We start from the raw sequence: 26189 nt of genomic DNA on the forward strand, positions 1-26189 counted from the left end.
TGATGTAAGAATGTAAATTGTTGATCTGTATTTTGAATTTAAAAAATATATATATACAGTGGGCCAAAAAAGTATTTAGTCAGCCACCAATTGTGCAAGTTCTCCCACTTAAAAAGATGAGAGAGGCCTGTCATTTTCATCATAGGTACACTTCAACTATGACAGACAAAATGAGAAAAAAAATCCAGAAAATCACATTGTAGGACTTTTTATGAATTTATTTGCAAATTATGGTGGAAAATAAGTATTTGGTCACTGACAAACAAGCAAGATTTCTGGCTCTCACAGACCTGTAACTTCTTCTTTAAGAGGCTCCTCTGTCCTCCACTCGTTACCTGTATTAATGGCACCTGTTTGAACTTGTTATCAGTATAAAAGACACCTGTCCACAACCTCAAACAGTCACACTCCAAACTCCACTATGGCCAAGACCAAAGAGCTGTCAAAGGACACCAGAAACAAAATTGTAGACCTGCACCAGGCTGGGAAGACTGAATCTGCATTAGGTAAGCAGCTTGGTTTGAAGAAATCAACTGTGGGAGCAATTATTAGGAAATGGAAGACATACAAGACCACTGATAATGTCCCTCGATCTGGGGCTCCACGCAAGATCTCACCCCGTGTGGTCAAAATGATCACAACAACAGTGAGCAAAAATCCCAGAACCACACGGGGGGACCTAGTGAATGGCCTGCAGAGAGCTGGGACCAAAGTAACAAAGCCTACCATCAGTAACACACTACACCGCCAGGGACTCAAATCCTGCAGTGCCAGACGTGTCCCCCTGCTTAAGCCAGTACATGTCCAGGCCCATCTGAAGTTTGCTAGAGAGCATTTGGATGATCCAGAAGAAGATTGGGAGAATGTCATATGGTCAGATCAAACCAAAATATAACTTTTTGGTAAAAACTCAACTCGTCGTGTTTGGAGGACAAAGAATGCTGAGTTGCATCCAAAGAACACCATACCTACTGTGAAGCATGGGGGTGGAACATCATGCTTTGGGGCTGTTTTTCTGCAAAGGGACCAGGACGACTGATCCGTGTAAAGGAAAGAATGAATGTGGCCATGTATCGTGAGATTTTGAGTGAAAACCTCCTTCCATCAGCAAGGGCATTGAAGATGAAACGTGGCTGGGTCTTTCAGCATGACAATGATCCCAAACACACCGCCTGGGCAACGGAGGAGAGGCTTCGCAAGAAGCATTTCAAGGTCCTGGAGTGGCCTAGTCAGATCTCCAGATCTCAACCCCATAGAAAATCTTTGGAGGGAGTTGAAAGTCCGTGTTGCCCAGCAACAGCCCCAAAACATCACTGCTCTAGAGGAGATCTGCATGGAGGAATGGGCCAAAATACCAGCAACAGTGTGTGAAAACCTTGTGAAGACTTACAAAAAACGTTTGGCCTCTGTCATTACCAACAAAGGGTATATAACAAAGTATTGAGATAAACTTTTGTTATTGACCAAATACTTATTTTCCACCATAATTTGCAAATAAATTCATAAAAAATCCTACAATGTGATTTTCTGGATTTCTTTTTATCATCTTGTCTGTCATAGTTGAAGTGTACCTATGATGAAAATTACAGGCCTCTCTCATATTTTTAAGTGGGAGAACTTGCACAATTGGTGGCTGACTAAATACTTTTTTGCCCCACTGTATATATATATTTTTTTTTATTTTATTACAATATGTCAGTTGAGTCAACAAATCACAGCACAGATTGATGGGTACACGTCTTGCATTTACTTCTTGCTTTGCTGTTTATGGGTACGCTCGTAATCGGCGCTTGTCCATCCGTTCTGCCATCATTGACTTGAGTGGGGACCACTGTTTTATTCAGTATATTTCTATGGCATTTTTATTTTTTATTTATTTTTTATTATACATTTATTTGATTCATAATACAAAAATCAACTTACATTGCTACATCAAACATGTCTAGCAAACCAAACACAGGTATTAACAATGCTCAAACATACAAAAAATATCAATAAAATACAAAAAAGAAACAATTTAAGTGCAATTATATTCACTCTGAAAATATCTTATTATAATGATTCATGAAGATGTTATTCTTGTTGTTATTCACTAGGGTTAGTGTTTTAATAAGATAATTAAATTCAATCAGAACATTTTCTAATTTTGGTATAGAATTTTTGAATTTTTGTTTGTGTATGAAGTATTTGGCAACAAGAATAAAAAAATTAACAATCATTTCAGTGGTTTTGTTATCATTGCAATAGTAACATATTATATATTTTATGTTAAAATTATAAGCAGTGTTCATAATGGTAAATAAGTACTTTGCAAGGTTTTCCCAAAATTCTGACACAAATTTACATTCAAAGAACAAGTGAGACAGATTCTCACCTTCTTTTTCACAGAAAACGCAGATATCATCAATAGCCACAAATTTGGAAATCTTACATGGATATATCTTATGTAAAATGTTGAAGTGCACTTCCTTAACTTTGTTTGGTATACAGTATTTGTAAGGCCTTAAACCATGCATTATTCCAGACTTTCCTCTCAGTGTAAGTTGGTTTTGTGAATGAAGAATTTGTCTTATATATTTATTACAACAAGATTTCTCAAGTAAACCCACGCCTTCCAATCTGAGTTCTGGATAAACTTTGTGATCATTCCCAAAATTAAGATGACTTTTCATAAGTGTAGTTATGTAACGGTTGTGAAACGGCTAGCTAGTTAGCGGTGGTGCGCGCTAAATAGCGTTTCAATCGGTGAAGTCACTTGCTCTGAGACCTTGAAGTAGTGGTTCCCCTTGCTCCGCGGCTTTTGTGGAGCGATGGGTAACGATGCTTCATGGGTGACTGTTGTTGATGTGTGCAGAGGGTCCCTAGTTCGCGCCCGGGTATGGGCTAGGGGACGGTCTAAAGTTATGCTGTTACAGTAAGACCACTGGGAACGGCTTTGATCACAGAAATAAACTCTCTGAAATGTATTGGAAACTCTTTCAATGTTATAAATTGTTCATATGTGAGAATATTACCCTTGTTGTCGAAAATATCAAGAACAAAGTCAATATTCCTCTCATGCCATTTCTATGGTATTTATAGGTTGCACCTCCGTCACTCGGTCGCGTCATGCCATTGTTATGAACGTTCTCAAGCCGCCCTCTATCGGCGGCGCCATAGTGGTGGTAAACGACAGGGACACAGAAACAGCTGATTAGCTTGCTAGCTGTTAAGTGATGTCTTACTATGGTCGTGAATTTGCCTAAATTATTAGATAGTCGTAATTCAGCTGCCTTTTTTTTTGCCCAACATACGCCATTTCGGGACGATTTGTGTTTTGCCATTTTAGGCCAAGCGGAACCAGAACGAGCTAACGTTACTGTAGCCAGCTCGTAAACATTGGAGACAAAACAACACTAAAAAACCTGATTTAACATCGAGCTGAATTATGGATCAAAATTACACCTTGTATCCTGTTAAACTGTACGTTTACGACCTGTCTAACGGAATGGCTCGCCAGCTGAGCCCCCTCATGCTAGGTAAGATGCAAGCTAGTTATCTTTGGTTGTACTTCTTTGTAAATGTTTCTTTTTTTATTAACAATAATAAATCAATACAAATGTACACGGGGAACACAAGTAAGCTTAAGCAATAAGGCATGAGGGGGTGTGGTATATGGCCAATATATCACAGACCCCCGAGGTACCTTATTGCTATTATAAACTAGTTACCAATGTAATTAGAGAAGTCAAAATAAATGTTTTGTCATACCCGTGGTATACGTTCTGATATACCACGGCTGTCAGCCAATCAGCATTCAGGGCTCAAACCACCCAGTTTATAAATAAAGAATATACCAAGGATTTTGGGCTAGGGGGTACAATAACACATTACACAAAGACCTTAAGGGACCAATGGCGACCTGTAATTCATGGCAGGTGGGACAGAACCCTAAAAAACTATATAAACTCAGCAAAAAAAGAAACGTCCTCTCACTGTCAACTGCGTTTATTTTCAGCAATCTTAACATGTGTAAATATTTGTATGAACATAACAAGATTCAACAACTGAGACAAACTGAACAAGTTCCATAGACGTGTGACTAACATAAATGTGTCCCTGAACAAAGGGGGGGGGGGGGGGTCAAAATCAAAAGTAACAGTCAGTATCTGGTGTGGCCACAAGCTGCATTAAGTACTGCAGATGCATCTCCTCCTCGTAGACTGCACCAGATTTGCCAGTTCTTGCTGTGAGATGTTACCCCACTCTTCTACCAAGGCACCTGCAAGTTCCTGAACATTTCTGGGGGGACTGGCCCTAGCCCTCACCCTCCGATCCAACAGGTCCCATACGTGCTCAATGGGATTGAGATCTGGGCTCTTCGCTGGCCATGGCAGAACACTGACATTCCTGTCTTGCAGGAAATCACGCACAGAACAAGCAGTATGGCTGGTGGCATTGTCATGCTGGAGGGTAATGTCAGGATGAGCCTTTTTTGCCAGTCCTGTCTGGTCCAGCGACGGTGGGTTTGTGCCCATAGGTGACGTTGTTGCCTGTGATGTCTGGTGAGGACCTGCCTTACAACAGGCCTACAAACCCTAAGTCCAGCTTCTCTCAGCCTATTGCGGACAATCTGAGCACTGATGGAGGGATTGTGAATTCCTGGTGTAACTTGGGCAGTTGTTGTTGCCATCCTGTACCTGTCCCGCAGGTGTGATGTTCGGATGTACCGATCTTGTTACTGTTACACGTGGTCTGCCACTGCGATGACGATCAGCTGGCCGCCCTGTCTCCCTCTAGCGCTGTCTTAGGCGTCTCACAGTATGGACATTGCAATTTATTGCCCTGGCCACGTCTGCAGTCCTCAAGCCTCCTTGCAGCATGCATAAGGCACGTTCACGCAGATGAGCAGGGACCCTGGGCATCTTTCTTTTGGTGTTTTTCAGAGTCAGTAGAAAGGCCTCTTTTTTAGTGTCCTACGTTTTCATAACTGTGACCTTAATTGCCTACCGTCTGTAAGCAGTAAGTGTCTTAATGACCGTTCCACAAGTGCATGTTAATTAATTGTTTATGGTTCCTTGAACATGCATGGGAAACAGTGTTTAAACCCTTTACAATGAAGATCTGTGAAGTTATTTGGATTTTTACAAAATATATTTGAAAAAAGGATCCTGAAAAGGGATGTTTATTTTTTTTTACTGAGTTTAGATATATATAAAAAATTGCTTGTTTTGCATGTTATTTTGGCATTAATACGTGTCACATATCAGTTTGCAAACAATGTAAAAATAAATCAAATATAACTGAGTTAATAAAGCCGCATACAAACATGTTCTCTTTTTTGCTTTCTAGAGTAAGGCAGCTCAGCCTAGCTCAGTGCTTTCTGTGGTGGTGGGGGAGTCAGTGGAATATACGTAGCGTAGGGGTTGGTAATGTTCTCTAGTTGCACCGTGATTGGCTCAGTGTTCTGTCACTCATGGGGACACTACGTCACCGCAAAATCTACAGGGAGAGATTGAAAATTCAAGCCCCTTGGGTGCTGCCATAGAGTTACGTTAGAAGTGCCCATCCAAGAAGGCTTGGTCATTGGCCACAGATAAAATTATGTCAAATCACGTTATATGTACCCTACCTTTTAATTGGACTGATCATGTCAATATCATACTTTCAAAATCTTAGCTAGCAAGCTAGCAGTCGTCATCATGAATCAAGTCGGCAATCTACTGGCAAATACTTTTCAATCCTTGTCAAATGAAGATAAATTATAGATAAAACATATGTTCATCGGCCATTGGACATAAACATTACACAACAAGTTGAAAATCACAAATTCAGCAATGAGTGGTTTGGAAGGAATCAGTGCTTAACTGCAAGTATTGCAAAGCAATCACTAGCCTGCTATTCAATGGAGTGGTTGTGTGGTACAAGTCTGGGTTTAAGGGTCTCTTTTCCAAGCTTAAAATGATTAACATTCAACATTGGCCATGCTGTCAATCCAGCATGACTTCTGACACATTCAAAACAATTGGAACTGGGAAATCTCAGACTTCAGTGAGTTCAAGACATCTGGGAACTCGGAAAAAACGAGCTCTGAATAGGGAAAGTAAGTTTTGAACGGTCATTTAGCTTACAGACTGTTTTTGAGAAATGTCATCATCGAATATTGTAAGAGCTTTCATTGTCTGCTTATTTGGCCACTTTATTTATCATACAGTTCTGACTTCGTGTGCAGGGAGAATACTGTAAGAATGGCTCATGTTCTGAATTCTGTCATATCACAACAAATTATTTTGGGTCACATTCGCTGAATACAACCTTAATGTGAAATGCTTACTTACAAGCCCTTAACCAACAATGCAGTTCGGGGCACTTCTGGGGATAGCATGAAAAAAAATATTGACTAAATAAGCCAAAGTAAAACATAATAACGAGGCTGTATACAGGGGGCACTGGTACGGAGTCAATGTGTGGGAGTACAGGTTAGTCGAGATAATTAGTACATGTATTTAGGGGAAAGGTAATTATGCATAGATAATAAACAGCGAGTAGCAGCAGTGTAAAAACAAAGGGGGGGGGGGGGGGGTCAATGTGGCCATTTGATTAATTGTTCAGCAGTCTCATGGCTTGGGGGTTAAAGCTGTTAAGGAGGCTTAGACTTGGCGATCTGATACCGCTTGCCATGCGGTAGCAGAGAGAACAGTCTATGACTTGGGTGACTAGAGTCTTGGACAATTTGTTTGGGCCTTCTTCTGACATGCCTAGTATATAGGATGGATGGCAGGAATGGATGGCAGGAAAGCTTTTTGAGGATCTGGGGACCCTGGGGACCCGTTCTCCTGAGGCGGAAAAGGTTTTGTTGTGCCCTCTTCACAACTGTCTTGGTGTGTTGGGACCATGATAGTTTTTTGGTGATGTGGACACCAATGAACTTAACTCTTGACCCACTCCACTACAGCCCCATTGGAATGGGGGTGTGTTCGGCCCTTCTTTTCCTGTAGTCCATGATCAGCTCCTTTTGTCTTGCTCACATTAAGGGACTGACCCCCTCCCTATAGGCTGTCTTGTCGGTAATCACGCCTACCACTGTGTCGTCAGCAAACTTAATGATGGTGTTGGAGGCGTGCTTGGCCACGCAGTCATGGGTGAACAGGGAGTACCGGAGGGGACTAAGCACGCACCCCTGAGGGGCCCCCGTGTTGAAGATCAGCGTGGCAGATGTGTTGTTGCCTACCCTTACCACCTGGGGGTGGCCCATCAGGAAGTCCAGGTTCCAGTTGCAGAGGGAGGTGTTTAGTCCCAGGGTCTTTAGCTTAGTGGTGAGCTTTGTGGTGTTAAACGCTGTTCTGTAGTCAATGAACAGCATTCTCACATAGGGGTTCCTTTGTCCTGGTGGGAAAGGGCAGTGTGGAGTGCGATTGAGATTGCGTCATCTGTGGATCTGTTGGGGTGGTACGTGAATTCGAGTGGGTCTAGGGTTTATGGGATGATGGTGTTGTGAGCCATGACCAGCCTTTCAAAGCACTTCATGGCTACCGACGTGAGTGCTACGGGGCGGTGGTCATTTAGGCAGGTTACCTTTGCATTCTTGGGTACCGGGACTATGGTGGTCTGCTTGAAACATGTAGTTATTACAGATTTGGTCTGGGAAAGGTTTAAAATGTCAGTGAAGACACTTGCCAATTGGTCCATGCATGGTCTGAGTACACGTCCTGATAATCCGCCCTGCGGTCTTGTGAATGTTGACCTGTTTCAAGGTCATACTCACATCGACTACAGAGAGCGAAACACCTAGTGCTCTCATGCATGCTTCAGTTTTGCTTGCCCCAATACGAGCATGAAAGTAATTTAGTTTGGTATGTTCACGTCATTGGGCAGCTCGCGGCTGTGTTTCCCTTTTGTAGTCCGTAATAGTTTGTAAGCCCTGCCACATCCGACGAGCGTCAGAAGCAGTGTTGTAGGATTCAATCTCAGTCCTGTATTGATGCTTTGCCTGTTTGATGGTTCGTCTGAGGGCATAGCGGGATTTCTTATAAGCAAAAAAGTGTTTAAAAAATCTAAATATATTTTATATTTAAGATTCTTCAAAGTAGCCACCCTTTGCCTTGATGACAGCTTTGCACACTCTTTGCATTCTCAAAACCAGCTTCACCTGGAATGCTTTTCCAATAGTCTTGAAGGAGTTCCCGCATATGCTGAGCACTTGTTGGCTGCTTTTCCTTCACTCTGCGGGCCAAGTCATCCCCAAAAAAGTAGGGACGTGGATCAGAAAACCATTAAGTATCTAGTGTGACCACCATTTGTCTCATGCAGCGCGACAGATCTCCTTTGCATAGAGTTAATCAGGCTGTTGATTGTGGCCTGTGGAATGTCCTCCCACTCCTATTCAATGGCTGTGTGAAGTTGCTAGATATTTGCGGGAACTGGAACACGCTGTCGTACACGTCTATCCAGAGCATCACCTCATGTTTCAGCATGATAATGTGCATGTCGCAAGGATCTGTACACAATTCCTGGAAGCTGAAAATGTACCAGTTCTTCCATGGCCTGCATTCTCACCAGACATGTCGCCCATTGAGCATGCTCAATGGGCTCAATGGGCGACATGTCTGGTGAGAATGCAGGCCATGGAAGAAGTGGTACATTTTCAGCTTCCAGGAATTGTGTACAGATCCTTGCGACATGCACATTATCATGCTGAAACATTTTTTTTTTTTTTTTTTTAACCTTTATTTAACCAGGCAAGTCAGTTAAGAACAAATTCTTATTTTCAATGACGGCCTAGGAACAGTGGGTTAACTGCCTGTTCAAGGGCAGAACGACAGATTTGTACCTTGTCAGCTTGGGGGTTTGAACTTGCAACCTTCCGGTTACTAGTCCAAAGCTCTAACCACTAGGCTACCCTATGAGGTGATGGCGGCGGATTAATGGCACGACAATGGGCCTCAGCATCTTGTCACGGTATCTCTGTGCATTCAAATTGTCATCGATAAAATACAATTGTGTTTGTTGTAGCTTATACCTGCCCATACCATAACCCCACAACTACCATGGGGCACTCTGTTCACATTAACATCAGCAAACCGCTCGCCCACACATCTGCCATCTGCCCGGTACAGTTGAAACCCGAATTCATCTGTGAAGAGCACACTTCTCCAGCGTGCCAATGGCCATCGAAGTTGAGCACTTGCCCGCTGAAGTCAGTTACGATGCGGAACTTCAGACAGGTCAAGACCCTGGTGAAGACAACTAGCATGCAAATGAGCATCCCTGAGACAGTTTCTGACAGTTAATGTTGAAATTCTTTGGTTGTGCAAACCTCCAGTTTTATCAGCTGTCCGGGTGGCTGATCTTTGACGATCCTGCAGGTGAAGAAGCCAGATGTGGAGGTCCTGGGCTGGCGTGGTTACACATGGTCTGCTGTTCTGAGGCCGGTTGGACGTACTGCCAAATTCTCTAAAACGTCTTTGGAGGCGGCTTATGGTAGAGAAATTTAAATGTAATTCTCTGGAAACAGCTCTGGTGGACATACCTACAGTCATCATGCCAATTGCACGCTCCCTCAACTTTAGACATCTGTGGCATTGTGTTGTGGGACAACTGCACATTTTAGTGGCCTTTTATTGTCCCCAGCACAAGGTGCACCTGTGTAATGATCATGCTGTTTAATCGGCTTCTTGATATGCCTCACCTGTCAGTCGGATGGATTATCTTGGCAAAGGAGAAATGCTCACTAACATGGATGTAAAACTAATTTGTGCACCAAATTTGAGAGACATAAGCTTTTTGTGAGTATGGTAAATGTGTATGACCTTTTATTTCAGCTCATGAAACATGGTACCAACACTTTACATGTTGCATTTATATTTTTATTCCTTGTATATACAAGCTTTGGTTGTAATATAAGTTGTATTATCCGCGGAAATTGATGCCACACGGAACAAGGAGCAAATATCTTTGGTGATGCGAGAGCTGGGACTCTCTAAAAACACGGCACTTCGATACAAGTGACTATTTGTAGCAGGGATGAGGAGACACTGAGGATGCCATTTAGGCCCATGGGCTGAACTTATTATTTACTTCTAGCTCTCATTCACAAAATGTACATATAAACTATTTTCTTCTATTCACAGGGAAACAGCTTGATGGAATATGGTGAGTAAATTATGTATTCTTTGATTTAAGTTCTTATTTTTTGTGAGGACAAAGGTCAATTTTATGTTCACCTATCATTTCATAACTGGGTGTTGTAAAATATGTTGAGCATTCTCTACATGAATGTCATGATAGGGATATTTTTCCCCCAGTGTTTTTAAGTCTGTAAATTGAGAATCCCTCTTTATGTGAAACAAAACAGTAACATATTCCTCTCAGGCACACTGCTATTGTTGTCCATGGAGAGGAGTTCTTCTATGGGGGAGAGGGCATCGCAAACTGCCCACCTGTAAGACAACGTTTTATTCTATTCCTTCCTACAATAAACTAGACCTGAGTTGTCCACAGAAGTCTAAGTTAGAGTTGCCCCAAACATAGATGTTGTGATCCTCAACAAATCCTGGGGCTAAGTAAAAGCTGCAAATACAGGGCCATTGGAGGACAACTGAGCAAGCAGGGGACATGACTAAGCTGTTTGTGTTTGTTGAGTGTTTCAGGGTGGGACGTCCCTGGGAGAACCCAACTCCATAATAGACCTGGGCATCACAGAAGTGACTGAGGAAATCTTTATGGAGTACCTGTCTTCACTGGGAGAGTCCACATACAGGTGAGGCTGAGGCACCTGGTGTATCTTAACTCCACTGGGATATGTGTGTGTATGTATGTACAGTGCCTTTGGAAAGTATTCAGACCCCTTGACTTTTTCCACATTTTGTTACGTTACAGCCTTATTCTAAAATGGATTAAACCCTTCTTTTTTTCTCTCAGCAAACTACACACAATACCCCATGATGACAAAGCGAAAACAGGTTTAAATAAATATTTGCTCATTTATTAAAAATAAAAACTGAAATGCCTTATTTACATAAGGGAAAGGGAGATACATAGTCAGTTGTCCAACTGAATGTATTCAACTGAAATGTCTTCCGCATTTACCCCAACCCCTCTGAATAAGTATTCAGACCCTTCGCTATGAGACTCGCAGTTGAGCTCAGATGCATCCTGTTTCCATTGATCATCCTTGAGATGTTTCTACAACTTGATTGAAGTCCACCTGTAGTAAATTTGATTGATTGGAAATTATTTGGAAAGGCACAAACCTGTTTATATAAGGTCCCACAGTTCACAGTGCATATCAGCTCAAAAACCAAGCCATGAGGTCGAAGGAATTGTCCGTAGAGGTGCGAGACAGGATTGTGTCGAGGCACAGATCTGGGGAAGGGTACCAAAAAATGTCTGCAGTGTTGAAGGTCCCCAAGAACAGAGTGACCTCCATCATTCTTAAATGGAAGAAGTTTGGAACCACCAAGAATCTTCCTAGAGCTGGCTGCCCGGCCAAACTGAGCAATCGGGGGAGAAGGGCCTTGGTCATGAATGTGACCAAGAACTCGCTGGTCACTCTGATAGAGCTCTAGAGTTCCTGTGTAAAGATGGGAGAACCTTCCAGAAGCACAACTATCTCTGCAGCACTCCACCAATCAGGCCTTTATGGTTGAGTGGCCAGATGGAAGCAACTCCTCAGTAAAAGGCACATGACAACCCACTTGGTGTTTTCCAAAAGTCACCTAAAGGACTCAGACCATGAGAAACATGATTATCTGGTCAAATGAAACCAAGATTGAACTCTTTGGCTTGAATGCCAAGTGTCACGTCTGTTGGAAACCTGGCACCATCCCTATGGTGAATCATGGTGGTGTTAGCATCATGCTGTGTGGATGTTTTTCAGCGGAAGGGACTGGGAGACTAGTCAGGATCTAGGCAAAGGTGAATGGCGCAAAGTACAGAGAGATCCTTGATGAAGTCCTGAGCACTCTGGAGCAGGTTATCAGACTGGGGCGAAGGTTCACCTTCCAACAGGACAACAACCCTAAGCACACAGCCCAGACAACGCAGGAGTGACTTCGGGAAAAGTTTCTGAATGTCCTTGAGTGGCCCAGCCAGTGCTCGGACTTGAGTCCGATCTAACATATCTGGAGAAAGCTGAAAATAGCTGTGCAGAAACACTTGAGAGGATCTGCAGAGAAGAATGGGAGAAACTTCCTAAATACAGGTGTGCCAAGCTTGTAGCGTCATACCCAAGAAGACTCGAGGCTGTAATAGCTGCCAAAGGTGCTTCAACAAAGTACTGAGTAAAGGGTCTGAATACTTAGATAAATGTGATATTTTATTTGTTTATTTTTAATACATTTGCAAAATAAATTAACCTGTTTTTGCTTTGTCATTATGGGGTATTGTGTGTAGATTGAGAGAAAACAACAAACAATTTAATACATTTTTGAACAAGGCTGTAATGTAACGATGTGGAAGAAGTCAAGGGGTCTGAATACTTTCTGAATGCACTGTGTGTATGTACTGTAGGTATGTATAGATGGAGATATGCAGTTGGATACTGACGAGATCTTTTTATCTCTCTCCCTCACTGTATCCACTCTATCTTTACTCTGTCCCTATCTTTGCTTCTTTCTCTCATTCACTGCCTTTCTCCCCACTCACACCCCTTTCTCTCACACACTGTAGGGGGAACCAGTACCATCTGTTTGAGTGGAACTGTAACACGTTCAGTAACGAAGTGGCCCAGTTCCTCACCGGCAGCAAGATCCCTGCCCACATCACAGACCTGCCGGCTGAAGTGCTGTCCACGTGAGTTACCCCTCTCTTCCCTCCCTCGTCTCTCTAGAAACAAGAACCTATTGTCAAACATAATGAGTGTAGTGTGGGAGCGTGGCACAATGACAGTGCTGCAGTCTTCCAAGCAGGTATTTCAGTTTTTTTTTAATGAATTTACCCAAAATTCTAAAAACCTGTTTTCACTTTGTCATTATGGAGTATTGTATGTAGATTGATGAGATTATTATTATTATTATTATTTTATATAAATAATAATCAAATGGAATCCATTTTAGAATAAGGCTGTAACATAACAAAATGTGGAAAAAGTCAAGGGGTCTGAATACTTTCAGAATGCACTGCATGTGCCAAATTTGACACTTAATCAGTGCTTAATTTGAGCCGGATCCTGCCGGAACAGGATCCAACACCTCTCCGTTTTGGACTGTTTTGTTCCAGGACCTCTTGTGGCATTGAAAAATCATTTTTACTTTTTGCAATGTAAAAATTATAATAAAAGTGATCAGAGTTCATTCCAGTTGCCTCTTCGTTAATTGTCCTGCCAGTACAAAAAAAAACGTTACCTGAAAAAGTAGATTTTCAGCCCGGGCCTAATATTCTAAGAGTTGATTTGGGTTGGGGTGGCCCAGGCTTATAGTTTGCGCAACACTGAGATCAACGTTTGGCCATGGCTGTATGTGAAGCACGCCAGTATCTCTCACATAACTAGAATGAGATTCACTTTCTATGATATGAGATTCACTTTCCCTCTCTGCTCTGATACACATGAGCTTGCAACTCTCATCTCTCCAGCCTTGCACATCATAATTTATTGCCTTTTATAGAAGCATAGCCACACAAAGGGTTCTGAAGGAACTGCCCCTGATAAATTCAAATACATAGGTCAAAATTATAGGATTACTTCTCTGTTCAGAAGTAAAATAAACAATTCAGAATAGCCTACTACACCACGAGAAGGCCTATAATTTAGCCACAGAAGATCAATAGCTTCTTCTTTTTTTCTTTTTTTTCAAAATAGCATAGCTGTGGATTGTAGCCCAATAACCAGGAATAGCCTACAGTTGGGAACGCAAGGCAAATCTGTTGGTGAAAAAACAGCATGCAGATAAAACTGGCCTTTCGCAATATTTCAAATACAATGGAAGGAAAACACAGGTTGGAAAACAAATTACTCCTGCTGAAGAGTGAAGACTCTATGCTATAAGTCTGACAAAATGTTAGATCAACTTCCAAATATTGTTTTACAAAGAGGGAGAGAGAGGCTTTTGGCATCGGCCATCACCAGTGAGTGAGCTGCTCATCATTGGGTGAGTCAGTGAAACTGGAAAGCATTTTTAGGATTATAATTTCTTCATATTGTAGCCTACATAATGTGTCTCCACACACCTAGGCCTAGGCTGTTGATGGATTCAAGTCAAGGTCGTTTTTATTGATCTCAGTTTGTCAGTGTCAAAGTAGCCTGACATGTTGCTCATTTGTGTGGTATAAAAAAAGATTTTGCCAAAGTCTCCAGTCATGTAAAATGATGTAGAATTGCATGAAATTGGTTTATAAAAGGCACATTTTCTCACCGGACCGTAGGCTATTAAAACATGTCCCCATGTGTGCTACTCATGTAAGTGACTCTACTCTACTGCTCTATGCCACTACTCAAATGCATTGATATGCATGCAATGCTTAATTTTTTCTCTCTAATGTGCTCCGGTACCGCATAACTTCCCAGGTCACCTCACTCTCACTTTTTTACAAATTAAGCACTGCACTTACTGTGTGTTTCAAGTTAAATTGAGTTTGTTGGAATGTATGATAGAAATAAGGAAAGCTTGTTCAAAACATAACTCACTGTGTGGATTCTAATTTGTGCTGTGTTCCACTCTGTCACCCGCAGACCTTTCGGCCAGGCGCTACGCCCGCTTCTGGACTCCATCAATATTGCACCTCAAGGGGGCAACACCTTCAATGGACATTATGGCCAGAGATAGACCGGTAACACAGGTGCACAGAGTAATATATTAAACGATCAGTCAGTCTGTGTGGGGGGGGGGGTGGGAGATCTGCAGCTCTGGACCTTTGTAAGTTCCTTACTGATGTGTCAGTCAGTCAGTCAGTGGGCCAGGCAGCAACCTAACCCAACCTGACCTCTTTAATACCTTAAAGGCCCAGTGCAGTCAAAAAAGTGATTTTCCTGTTTTTTTTATATATATCTTTCCACGCTATGAGGTGTCAATAATACAATGAAATTGTGAAATTTATAATGCCCCTTTAGTGTAGGAGCTGTTTGAAAAGACCGCTGGAAATGTCAGCGTATTTTGGTGGGATGGCGTTTTGGCGTATTGGTTAATAGACCAATAAGAAAGAGTTCCAAAACTCTGCCAATATCAGCACATTTTCAGTTTTCCCCTACCCACTCAGACCACTCCCAGACAGTCCTAGCAAAATTATTTATTGAGAAATTCTCTTTGCTAAGAAATTCTCTTTGCTATTTTTTGACTCATTTAAAATAACCACACTAAGGTACTTAATTGTTCCCCAGAAATGATTTGATATTGAGATAAAAACAGCTGCATCTGACCTTTTACCCCAGCCCAGCCTGACACTCCCCAGACTTAACATGATTCTACCTAACTTACCCCTTTTCCACTATAAACTTGGCCTGCGATCTGTGTGTGTATTTTAGTATGTCCATGGATATAAAGCTGGCATTAGGCCGTAAGTGTATGATAAGATAGATATTTCTTCTACTCTCCATAGGAGCCCATGGTCAGCTGAATGTAAAACTAGGGAGCTGCAAGCTTTCTATCTAGAGCCAGAGCTGCAGCTCTTTCCTGCACAGGGGTGGGTAGGGTGTCCTTTTACCTTCCTGTTATAAGTAATTAAGTAAGCTATTTTGGTGTTTTCATTGTTCTTTTTTAATTACCATGACATGACTGCATTTACACTCCAGAGAGGTAGAGAGAAGGGGTAGAGAAGATGAAAAGAGAAACAAACCACGTTTGAGATTTTAGCTGGAGACGTGATAAAAACCATACAAATTCTGACTTGCACTTGTCTTGATATTGTGAACTTGCGTATTCACTTATCTTCGTATCAACTTCCAACTGTCTGGTGTCAAGGTTTATCCCGTGAAAACATTGTTACACACAAGCACACACACACTCAAGATCATCAAGCTATGACCTTGTGTGACCTGTACAGACGTGCTCAAATTTGTTGGTACCCCTCCACAAATGCACAATTTTCTCTGAAATAACTTAACTGACAAAAGTAATTGGCATCCACTGTTGCTTATTCCATATTTAATAGAAATCAGACTTTGCTTTAGATGTTTTATTAAACATAATATTGTAAGTAATAAAACAAATGAAAATAGCATGGACAATAATGATGGGACCCATAACCTAATATTTTGTTGCACAACCTTTAGAGGCAATCACTGCAATCAAATGTTTTCTGTAGCTCTCAATGAGACTTCTGCACCTGTTAGCAGGTAGTTTGACCCACTCTTCCTGAGCCAACTGCTCCAGCTGTCTCAGGTTTGATGGGTGCCTTCTCCAGACTGTAAGTTTCAGCTCTTTCCATAGTTGTTCGATAGGATTCCGATCAGGACTCATAGAAGATCACTTCAGAATAGTCCAATGTTTTGTTCTTATCCATTCTTGGGTGCGTTTAGCTGTGTGTTTTGGGTCATTATCCTGTTGGAGGACCTATGACCTGCGACTGAGACAGAGCTTTCTGACACTGGGCAGTACGTTTCGCTCCAGAATGCCTTGATAGTCTTGATTCCATTGTGCCCTGCACAGATTCAAGGCACCCTGTGCCAGGCGCAGCAAAGCAGCCCCAAAACATAACCGAGCCTCCTCCATGTTTCACTGTAGGTATGTTGTTATTTTCTTTGAAAGCTTCATGTTTTCGTCTGTGAACATAGAGCTGATGTGACTTGGCAAAAAGCTCCAGTTTTGGAGGACATTCTCTCAGGATTGTGGCTTGTCATTATGCATTTTAGAAAATTCCAGTCTGGCTTTTTTGTGTTTTTCTTTCAAATGTGGAGTCCTCCTGGGTCTACTTCCATGGAGCCCATTTTCTCTCAAAAAGTGACGGATGGTGCGATCAGAAACTGACGTACCGTCACCTTGGAGTTCAGCTTGTATCTCTTTGGCAGTTATCCTTGGTTCTTTTTCTACCATTGGCACTCTCCTTCTGTTCAATCTGGGGTCGATTTTCCTCTTGTGGCCGCGCCCAGTGAGGTTGGCTACAGATCCATGGACCTTAAACTTAATAACATTTGTGACTGTTGTCACAGGAACATCAAGCTGCTTGGATATGGTCTTGTAGCCTTTATCTTTACCATGCTTGTCTATTACTTTCTTTCTGATCTCCTCAGACAAATCTCTCCTTTGCTTTCTCTGGTCCATGTTCAGTGTGGTGCACACCATGATACCAAACAGCCCAGTGACTACTTTTCTCCATTTAAATAGGCTGAATGACTGCTTACAAGATTGGAGACGTGTGATACTAATTAAAGAAACAAATGACTTTGAAATATCACTATAATGAAATTATTTATTCTATTTTCTAAGGGGTACCAACATGTGTCCAGGCCATTTTAGAATATCGTTGTAGAATAAGCAATAATTCATAATTCTTTTCACAGCTTCTTTGCTTTATTCTATGACATACCAACGGCATGCAAGTATACCGCTTTTAATTTACTCACTTTTCATGAGGAATGAAGCATTAATGAGCTGTAAGGGCACCAACACATTTGAGCACGTCTGTATGTAGGATTTTACAGTAATACACTGAACAACTGCAGTAATACACTGAACAACTGCATCTTTCCAGAATTGGTATACTTATACCTTTCAAATGAGCAGGAATGCACCATATCTAGGCATTTTCAAAGATTGGAATGTTGTTGAGTCTCTGTACTGTTTTCTTGCAATCAGTGTGCAGCCTAATGTTGTTCCAGCATAGGAAATCACTCTCCATATCGAGAGTTATGCCAACCGCCATTCACTTTTTTCCTGATATCAAGTGTCTGTGATTTTGATGCCATTATTTGTTTGTTTTGATCTGTTTATTTATTGTAATATTATATACACAAGACTGTCTTTGTAAGTGACATACTTTAATTTATTACCTAATGTCATTATGAGCATACATATCGTTATTATTATTGTATTATCAAGATTTAATATATTCGGTAATTCACATTTGGTATTAAGTCAAAGTTGTGATACCCCCAAAATGTCCATCCTTACTCTGTCCACGATTGTGATGTAAAGATCCTGTTTATATTTAACGAAACTCTTGCCTCTGCTTGATAAAGACAACTTTTCTCTAAGTATTGTTGTCTATGTGTCTTTTTGTGTTAACACTCTTAAGGCAGATGGAGGATGTTCCACGGTGAAATACACACCAAAGTGCAGTGTGCTACCAGCCTCTGACTATGGTTATTTTTGTACAGGTAGTTTCCTAAACAAATACTTATTCACCCAGAAATATCTCTTCAGCCAGTGATTAGTGGGAGACCATACTACATTATATGATGGTGTGTAACAGGTATTCCCAAACTGGGGTACAATGCGTCGGGGGTAGGCCAAATAAAAATGTGTGTTATTTATTTAACCAGCTAGGCCAGTTGAGAACAAGTTCTCATTTACAACTGCAACCTTGCCAATATAAAGCAGTGTGACAAAAACAACACCGAGTTACACGTGGGATAAACACAAGTACAGTCAATAACACAATAGAAAAATCGATATACAGTGTGTGAAAATGGAGTAAGGCAATAAATAGGCCATATTAGCTGAGTAATTACAATTTAGCAAATTAACACTGGAGTTATAGATGTGCAGATGATGTTGTACTGGTGTGCAAAAGAGCCCAAAAAAAGTAAATAAAAACAATACGGGGATGAGGTAGGTAGTTGGATGGGCTATTTAGAGATGGGCTGTGTACAGCTGCAGCAATCGGTAAGCTGCTCAGATAGCTGATGCTTAAAGTTAGTGAGGGAGATATGTCTCCAACTTCAGCGATTTTTGCAATTTGTTCCAGTCATTGGCAGCAGAGAACTGAAAGGAAAGGTGGCCAAAGAGGTGTTGGCTTTGGGGATGACCGGTGAGATATACCTGCTGGTGCGCGTGCTACGGGTGGGTGTTGTTATGGTGACCAGTGAGCTGAGATAAGGTGGAGCTTTACCTAGCAAAGACTTATAGATGACCTGGAGCCAGTGGGACTGGCGACGAATATGTAACGAGGGCCAGCCGACGAGAGCATACAGGTCGCAGTGGTGGGTGGTATATGGGGCTTTGGTGACAAAACGGATTATGTTGGTATAACAACGAGTTTCTCACACGACTGGCCTATTTGGGTAATGTTTTTTTCCGCCTGAGTGATCTGAATCTAGGATTACAGAGACTCTCAGCAACTATATTCAATGTGCGGGACAAAGTTGAGGCTAAGAAGTTGGAGCTCTTCTCTGTCTGCAAACAGACAGGTCTTTCCATCATTGTATGATTTTTTGTATGCAAATTAACTCAAGTTTACGTACAATGTCAAATGTGATGTAGCGAAGCAACTGAGTGAGTTGGGTGTGCAATTACGCAGGTACTTTCCTGAAACAGATGACACAAACAACTGGATTCATTATCCCTTTCATGCCCTGCCTCCAGTCCACTTACAGATATCTGAGCAAGAGAGCCTCGTCAAAATTGCAACAAGTGGTTCTGTGAAAATTGAATTAAATCAGAAGCCACTTATAGATTTCTGGATTGGGCTGTGCTCAGAGTATCCTGCCTTGGCAAATCGTGCTGCAACCACGTACCTATGTGAGAGTGGATTCTCGGCCCTCACTAGCATGAAAACTAAATACAGGCACAGACTGTGTGTGGAAAATTATTTAAGACAGACTCCAATACAACCCAACATTGCAGAGTTATGTGCATCCTTTCAAGCACACCCTTCTCATTAATCTGTGGTGAGTTATTCACCATTTTCGATGAACAAATTAAGGTTTTATATGTAAGATGGTTAAATAAAGAACAAAATTATTGATTATTATTATATAATTATTTCTGCCCTGGTCCTATAAGAGCTCTTTGTCACTTCCCACGAACCGGGTTGTGATGACAACTCACACTCATTCTTGTAAAAAAAACAAACATTTGTGAGTGTGGTGACCCTGGTGCTAGAGGGGGTACGCAGCTGGAGGTTGAATGTTTGAAGGGGTACGGGACTAGAAAAGGTTTGGGAACCACTGGTGTGTATGATACCTATTGAGTGATACTGGTAAGTGCTTTTGATGAATAATGCCCAGAATGTCCACATGGTGGGGATGTTGGTTTTCTAGTTTTTACCAACGATTTGTTATACCCAAGATAGACCAAAGCCTCTTTCCAATGCAAGCAAATTAATCATAGTGGTCAGAACTAGCAAGGAGGTGGATAGAGCCAAGCACAAGCTAGCGAGATCCTATTGGTGCATTCTAGCATGTATTTGCATATTTCCTTTAGGGAACGCCTAGTATGTGAAGTGCACGTGTGCAATAACTCAATTCGCCCTTGCACTCCAAAACAACACCATTTTTTTGAAACTGACAAAGGGTAAAGTCTAAAAAACTTCTCCAACTGCTGGCCACTGGACTTCCTCTCATCACCACATTTGGTGGTGAGTGGAAATACCAACCGGATGCTTCAGATTTCGGTCAAACATCTGGCTCATTGTTCTGTGACATTACTCTACACACACGTCAGGGAACACAGAATTGAGGGGGAAAAAACAATAACCTGTGTGAAAAATGTGAGCAGCTTGAGGGTGTGTAGACTCCTCGTGGCTTTTGTGAGCAAGGAGTCTTCTTAAATCAAATCAAATCAAATCAAATCAAAGGAGCAATGCTTTATTTTCTTCGCTCCCTCTTTCTTTTGTCAGCTGTGACAAATGAATAGAGCTATAAACATGAAACACACCAGTGTTTAAAAAAAAAAAAGTTTTATCAAGTTATACAAATAACACTTAAGAAGGTCTCTTTTGAGAGAGACATTTAAACCTCTTGAAATTGTTCCATAATATTTCATCTTCATCTGAAAAGTCAATGTTAACGAAAAGTTAAACAGTCCTCAACAAAGAACATTTCCATATACAGCATGTACAGACACAAATAAGTAGTTTGGTCTTATTCAGCACATAATAGCGTACACATATCACACTTATATCAGATAATTATGTTTGGTCATAGTATCTTGTACATTTAATACTGCACTGTATACTTTTGACTGAAGTAGGTATATTCATATAACGAGTTATGCATTGGTCTAGTTGTCTTTTTGTGTACCAAACTAGACTGTTGATTCAGTCTTCAGCTGGTGACAGCTTTGCTACTACAAGCACTGCAGTAAGAGACAGCCTTGGATTAACAACTAAACAGAATATATCCCTAGTCAGACATCACAGTCCTAAAGGGGAACGGTATCATCTGTATGTGGAAGTATTATGTCTCCTATTACCAAACCCACATTGTCAACAAGACAGATCTTACTTTAGAAAAGAATGGATACTAATGTAGCTCCCATTCCCAGATCTGCATACAGTATGATGCCCATACAACAGTACAGTGAGACTCAGATTTGAATGGAAATACATGTTTTTAGTGGCCTACTGGGTTCAATGTTATGTACAGCTTATATGCTTATATGCAGTGAATAGATGGATTGAAATTCACATGGGTTAAATTGGTTGTTATTCCATTATGGTAATTCCCAATAGAAACAGGAAATTCATTCCACTGCGTTCTGTCACAATTTACCCCTGGTAACCCTGGGTTGCTCATCAGAAATATATCTACCTTTCACACTTTTTTATGAGCATAGATTTCAATGGCCTCCATTTTATCAGAGTAACATTCTACGTGAAAAATCCAGCTGATTTGGTCACATCACAGTAGACTAGTCTGAGAGATCAACTGCAATTCAATAAACTATCAAATTAAATATATATATTTTCTCAGATCATAAAGCCCTTATGCAAACCAAATATTAAAACTCCATCACATCTCATAACATATACACAAAATAATATTATTGAAATTTACAGCTGAACACATGATTTTCAGATTTCTTCTCACTCTAAAACCTATAATTTGGTATGATCTGTAAGTCATGTATTGCCCATCAAATATAATTTACGCGTACAAGAATACATACATTTATACAGTGAGTTACAAAAGTATTGGGAAAGTGACACATTTTTTGTTGTTTTGGCTGTACTCCAGCACTTTGGAATTAAAATTATACAATGACTAAAATGTTAAAATGCAGACTGTCAGCTTAAATTTGAGGGTATTTCCATCCATATCAGGTGAAATGAAATCACAGCACTTTTTGTACATAGTCCCCCCATTTTAGGGGACCAAAAGTATTTGGACTAATTCACTTGTGCATATTAAAGTAGAAAAAGTTAGGTATTTGGTCCCATATTCATAGCACACACTGACTACATCAAGCTTGTGACTCTACAAATTCATGAATAATAATGAGTGATCATGGTAGCGTGCACATTAATGTAGAAGTGTTTAGAAACATTCACAACAATACACACAAATCTAAAGTAAAGGAATGGAATTAAGAATATATAAATATTTGGGCAAGCAGTGTCAGAGCGGCATAGACTAAGATACAGTAGAATAGTATACAATACAGTGTATACATATGAGATAAGTAATGCAAAATATGTAAACATTATTAAAGTGACTAATGTTCCATTATTAAAGTGGCCAGTGATTTCAAATCTATGTATATAGGGCAGCAGCCTCTAATGTGCTAGTGATTTATTTAACAGTCTGATGGCCTTGAGATAGATGTCTCTCGGTCCCAGCTTTGATGCACCTGTTTGTGAGGGTTTTAGGTGTTAAGCCAAATTTCTTCAGCCTTCTGAGGTTGAAGAGGCTCCGTTGCGCCTTCTTCACCACACTGTCTGTGTGAGTGAACCATTTCAGTTTGTCAGTGATGTGTACGCAGAGGAACTTGAAGCTTTCCACCTTCTCCACTGCGGCCCCATCAATGTGGATGAGGGGGTGCTCCCTCTGCTGTTTCCTGAAGTCAACGATCATCTCCTTTGTTTTATTGACGTTGAGGGAGAGGTTATTTTTCTGGCACCACACTCCCAGGGCCCTCACCTCCTCCCTGTAGGCTCTCGTCATTGTTGGTAATCAGGCAGTTGTGTCGTCTGTAAAGTTGATGATTGAGTTGGAGGCGTGCATGGCCACGCAGTCATGGGTAAACGACGAGTATAGGAGTGGGCTGAGCACACATCCTTGTGGGGCCCCAGTGTTGAGGATCAGCGAAGTGGAGGTGTTGTTTCCTACCTTCACCACCTGGGGGCGGCCCGTCAGGAAGTCCAGGACTTCAACACTGTTTGTATTCACCAATATTCCCAGTCACCTTTTTTCATTGTTAAATGCGATGGTTCGCGCTTTCAGTTAGGTATATTCATTTCTATTGGACACAAAATAATCTGAAACAACCAAACAAACAGCCAATTCGTCCAACAAATGTGTAGAGTCACAAGCTTGATGTAGTCATTGCGTGCGATGAAAATGGGACCAAATACTTAACTTTTCACTACTTTTAGTCCCCTAAAATGAAGGGACTATGTACAGAAAGTGCTGTAATTTCTAAACGGTTCACTCGATATGGATGTATATACCCTCAAATTAAAGGTGACAGTCTGCACTTTAACCTTATAGTCATAGTATCATTTCACAACCAAAGTACTAGAGTACAAAGCCAAATAACAAAATATTTGTTGTCCCAATACTTTTGGAGCTCACTGTGTGTCATACATTTATCCCAACAGAACATAAAGCAAAGTATTCCCTGTACGTTCTTTCTTTTTTTCCAGGTAAGTTGCCTGAGAACACATTCTCATTCATAGCAACGACCTGGGGAATAGTTACAGGGGAGTGAAGGGGGATGGATGAGCAAATTGAAAGCTGGGGATCATTAGGTGGCAATGATGGCATGAGGGTCAGATTGGTAATTTAGCCAGGACACCGGGGTTAACACCCCTACTCTTACGGTAAGTTCAAGGGTTGGAAAAATGCATGGTGTCATAATAGAAAAGGTTAGAAGCACTTCATTCAACGGTAAAAACATTGACTTAAATACTGAAATATGAATAATTATTTATATTGCTTCAACCTTTCTAGTCCCTCTTGACCACCGTCACCAGTGTGTGATGCGTGCACAGTTTTTGCCTCACTCATGTTGTGTTATGTTGCATGGTAACACTTTACTTGACACCCAGCCTCATTACACAGTCATAACCATGTCATAATGTCATAACGTTTGACATAACCTGTCATAATATGATCATAACACTGTCATGACACATGTTTAAACTTGTTGTGACATTGCGTTATTTTATGGCTGGTTATGACACCTACATAAGAGTGTGAAAACCCACAAAACCTACCACGGTAGTTATTTTATGGCTGGTTATGACACCTACATAAGAATGTGAAAACCCACAAAACCTACCACGGTAGTTATTTTATGGCTGGTTATGACACCTACATAAGAGTGTGAAAACCCACAAAACCTACCACGGTAGTTATTTTATGGCTGGTTATGACACCTACATAAGAGTGTGAAAACCCACAAAACCTACCACGGTAGTTATTTTATGGCTGGTTAGGACTCGTACAGAAGTGTCAAAACCCACAAAACCTACACACAAAGCAAAACATTCCATTACTCCATAGCCTACGTGTCAACAGTAGGTTTATGTTATATACAGTTGAAGATGGAAGTTAACATACACCTTAGCCAACTACATTTAAACTCAGTTTTTCACAATTCCTGACATTTAATCCTAGTAAAAATTCCCTGTCTTAGGTCAGTTAGGATCACTTTATTTTAAGATTAAAGAATAATAGTTGAGAGAATGATTTATTTAATATTTTATTTATTTCATCACATTCCCAGTGGGTCAGAAGTTCACATACATTCAATTAGTATTTGGTAGCATTGCCTTTAAATTGTTTAACTTGGGTCAAACATTTTGAGTAGCCTTCCACAAGCTTCCCACAATAAGTTGGGTGAATTTTGGCCCATTCCTCCTGACAGAGCTGGTGTAACTCAGACAGGTTTGTAGGCCTCCTTGCTCGCACACGCTTTTTCAGTTCTACCCACAAATTTTCTATAGGATTGAGGTCAGGGCTTTGTGATGGCCGCTCCAATACCTTGACTTTGTTGTCCTTAAGCCATTTTTCCACAACTTTGGAAGTATGCTTGGGGTCATTGTCCATTTGGAAGACCCATTTGCGACCAAGCTTTAACTGATGTCTTGAGATATTGCTTCAATATATCCACATAATTTTCTTTCCTCATGATGCCATCTATTTTGTGAAGTGCACCAGTTCCTCCTGCAGCAAAAGCACCCCCACAACATGATGCTGCCCCCCCCCCCCGTGCTTCACGGTTGGGATGGTGTTCTTCGGCTTGCAAGGCTCCCCCTTTTTCCTCCAAACATAATGACGGTCATTATGGCCAAACAGTTCTATTTTTGTTTCATCAGACCAGAGGACATTTCTCCAAAAAGTACGATCTTTGTCCCCATGTGCAGTTGCAAACCGTAGTCTGGCTTTTTTTTATAGCGGTTTTAGAGCAGTGGCTTCTTCCTTGCTGAGCGGCTTTTCAGGTTATGTATTTTACTGTTTCCTCCAGCATTCCTCCAGCATCTTCACAAGGTCCTTTGCTGTTGTTCTGGGATTGATTTGCACTTTTTGCACCAAAGTATGTTCATCTCTAGGAGACAAAATGCATCTCCTTCCTGAGCGGTATGACGGCTGCGTGGCCCCATGGTGTTTATACTTGCATACTATTGTTTGTACAGATGAACGTGGTACCTTTAGGCATTTGGAAATTGCTCCCAAGGATGTACCAGACTTGTGGAGGTCTTGGCTGATTTCTTTCGATTTTCCCATGATGTCAAAGAGGCACCGAGTGTGAAGGTAGGCCTTGAAATACATCCACAGGTACACCTCCAATTAGCCTATCAGAGGCTTCTAAAGCCATGACATAATTTTCTGGAATTTTCCAAGCTGTTTGAAGGCACAGTCAACTTAGTGTATGTAAACTTCTGACCCACTGCAATTGTGATACAGTGAATTATAAGTGAAATAATCTGTCTGTAAACAATTGTTGGAAAAGTTACTTGTGTCATGCACAAAGTAGATGTACTAACCGACTTGCCAAAACTATAGTTTGTTCACAAGAAATTTGTGGAGTGGTTGAAAAACGAGTTTTAATGACTCCAACCTAAGTGTATGTAAACTTCCGACTTCAACTGTATATATACAGTACCAGTCAAACGTTTGAACACACCTACTCATTCCAGGTTTTTTTTAAATGTTTTACTTTTTTCTACATTGT

At 41.1% G+C, this 26189-nt stretch overlaps 1 protein-coding gene across 2 annotated transcripts; it reads left to right on the forward strand.

Moving 5' to 3' along the window:
• The first annotated feature begins 3073 nt into the window (after nucleotides 1-3073).
• LOC149974386 (desumoylating isopeptidase 1-like) lies at nucleotides 3074-18103 on the forward strand. 2 transcript variants are annotated; one of them, XM_090212186.1, is made up of 6 exons: nucleotides 3074-3518; nucleotides 10110-10131; nucleotides 10351-10420; nucleotides 10629-10738; nucleotides 12649-12771; nucleotides 14648-18103. In XM_090212186.1, the coding sequence occupies exons 1-6, from the start codon at nucleotides 3428-3430 to the stop codon at nucleotides 14739-14741; spliced, it is 510 nt and encodes a 169-aa protein (XP_090068312.1). In that variant the 5' UTR covers nucleotides 3074-3427; the 3' UTR covers nucleotides 14742-18103. The 2 variants fall into 2 exon arrangements, with proteins under 2 accessions (XP_090068312.1, XP_090068313.1); XM_090212187.1 differs by having other exon boundaries at nucleotides 3144-3518; nucleotides 10621-10738.
• The last annotated feature ends 8086 nt before the right edge of the window (nucleotides 18104-26189 follow it).

This window comes from Oncorhynchus mykiss, chromosome 20, assembly GCF_057628025.1.
Source record: "Oncorhynchus mykiss isolate SJ-2025 chromosome 20, ASM5762802v1, whole genome shotgun sequence".
NCBI lineage: Eukaryota > Metazoa > Chordata > Actinopteri > Salmoniformes > Salmonidae > Oncorhynchus > Oncorhynchus mykiss.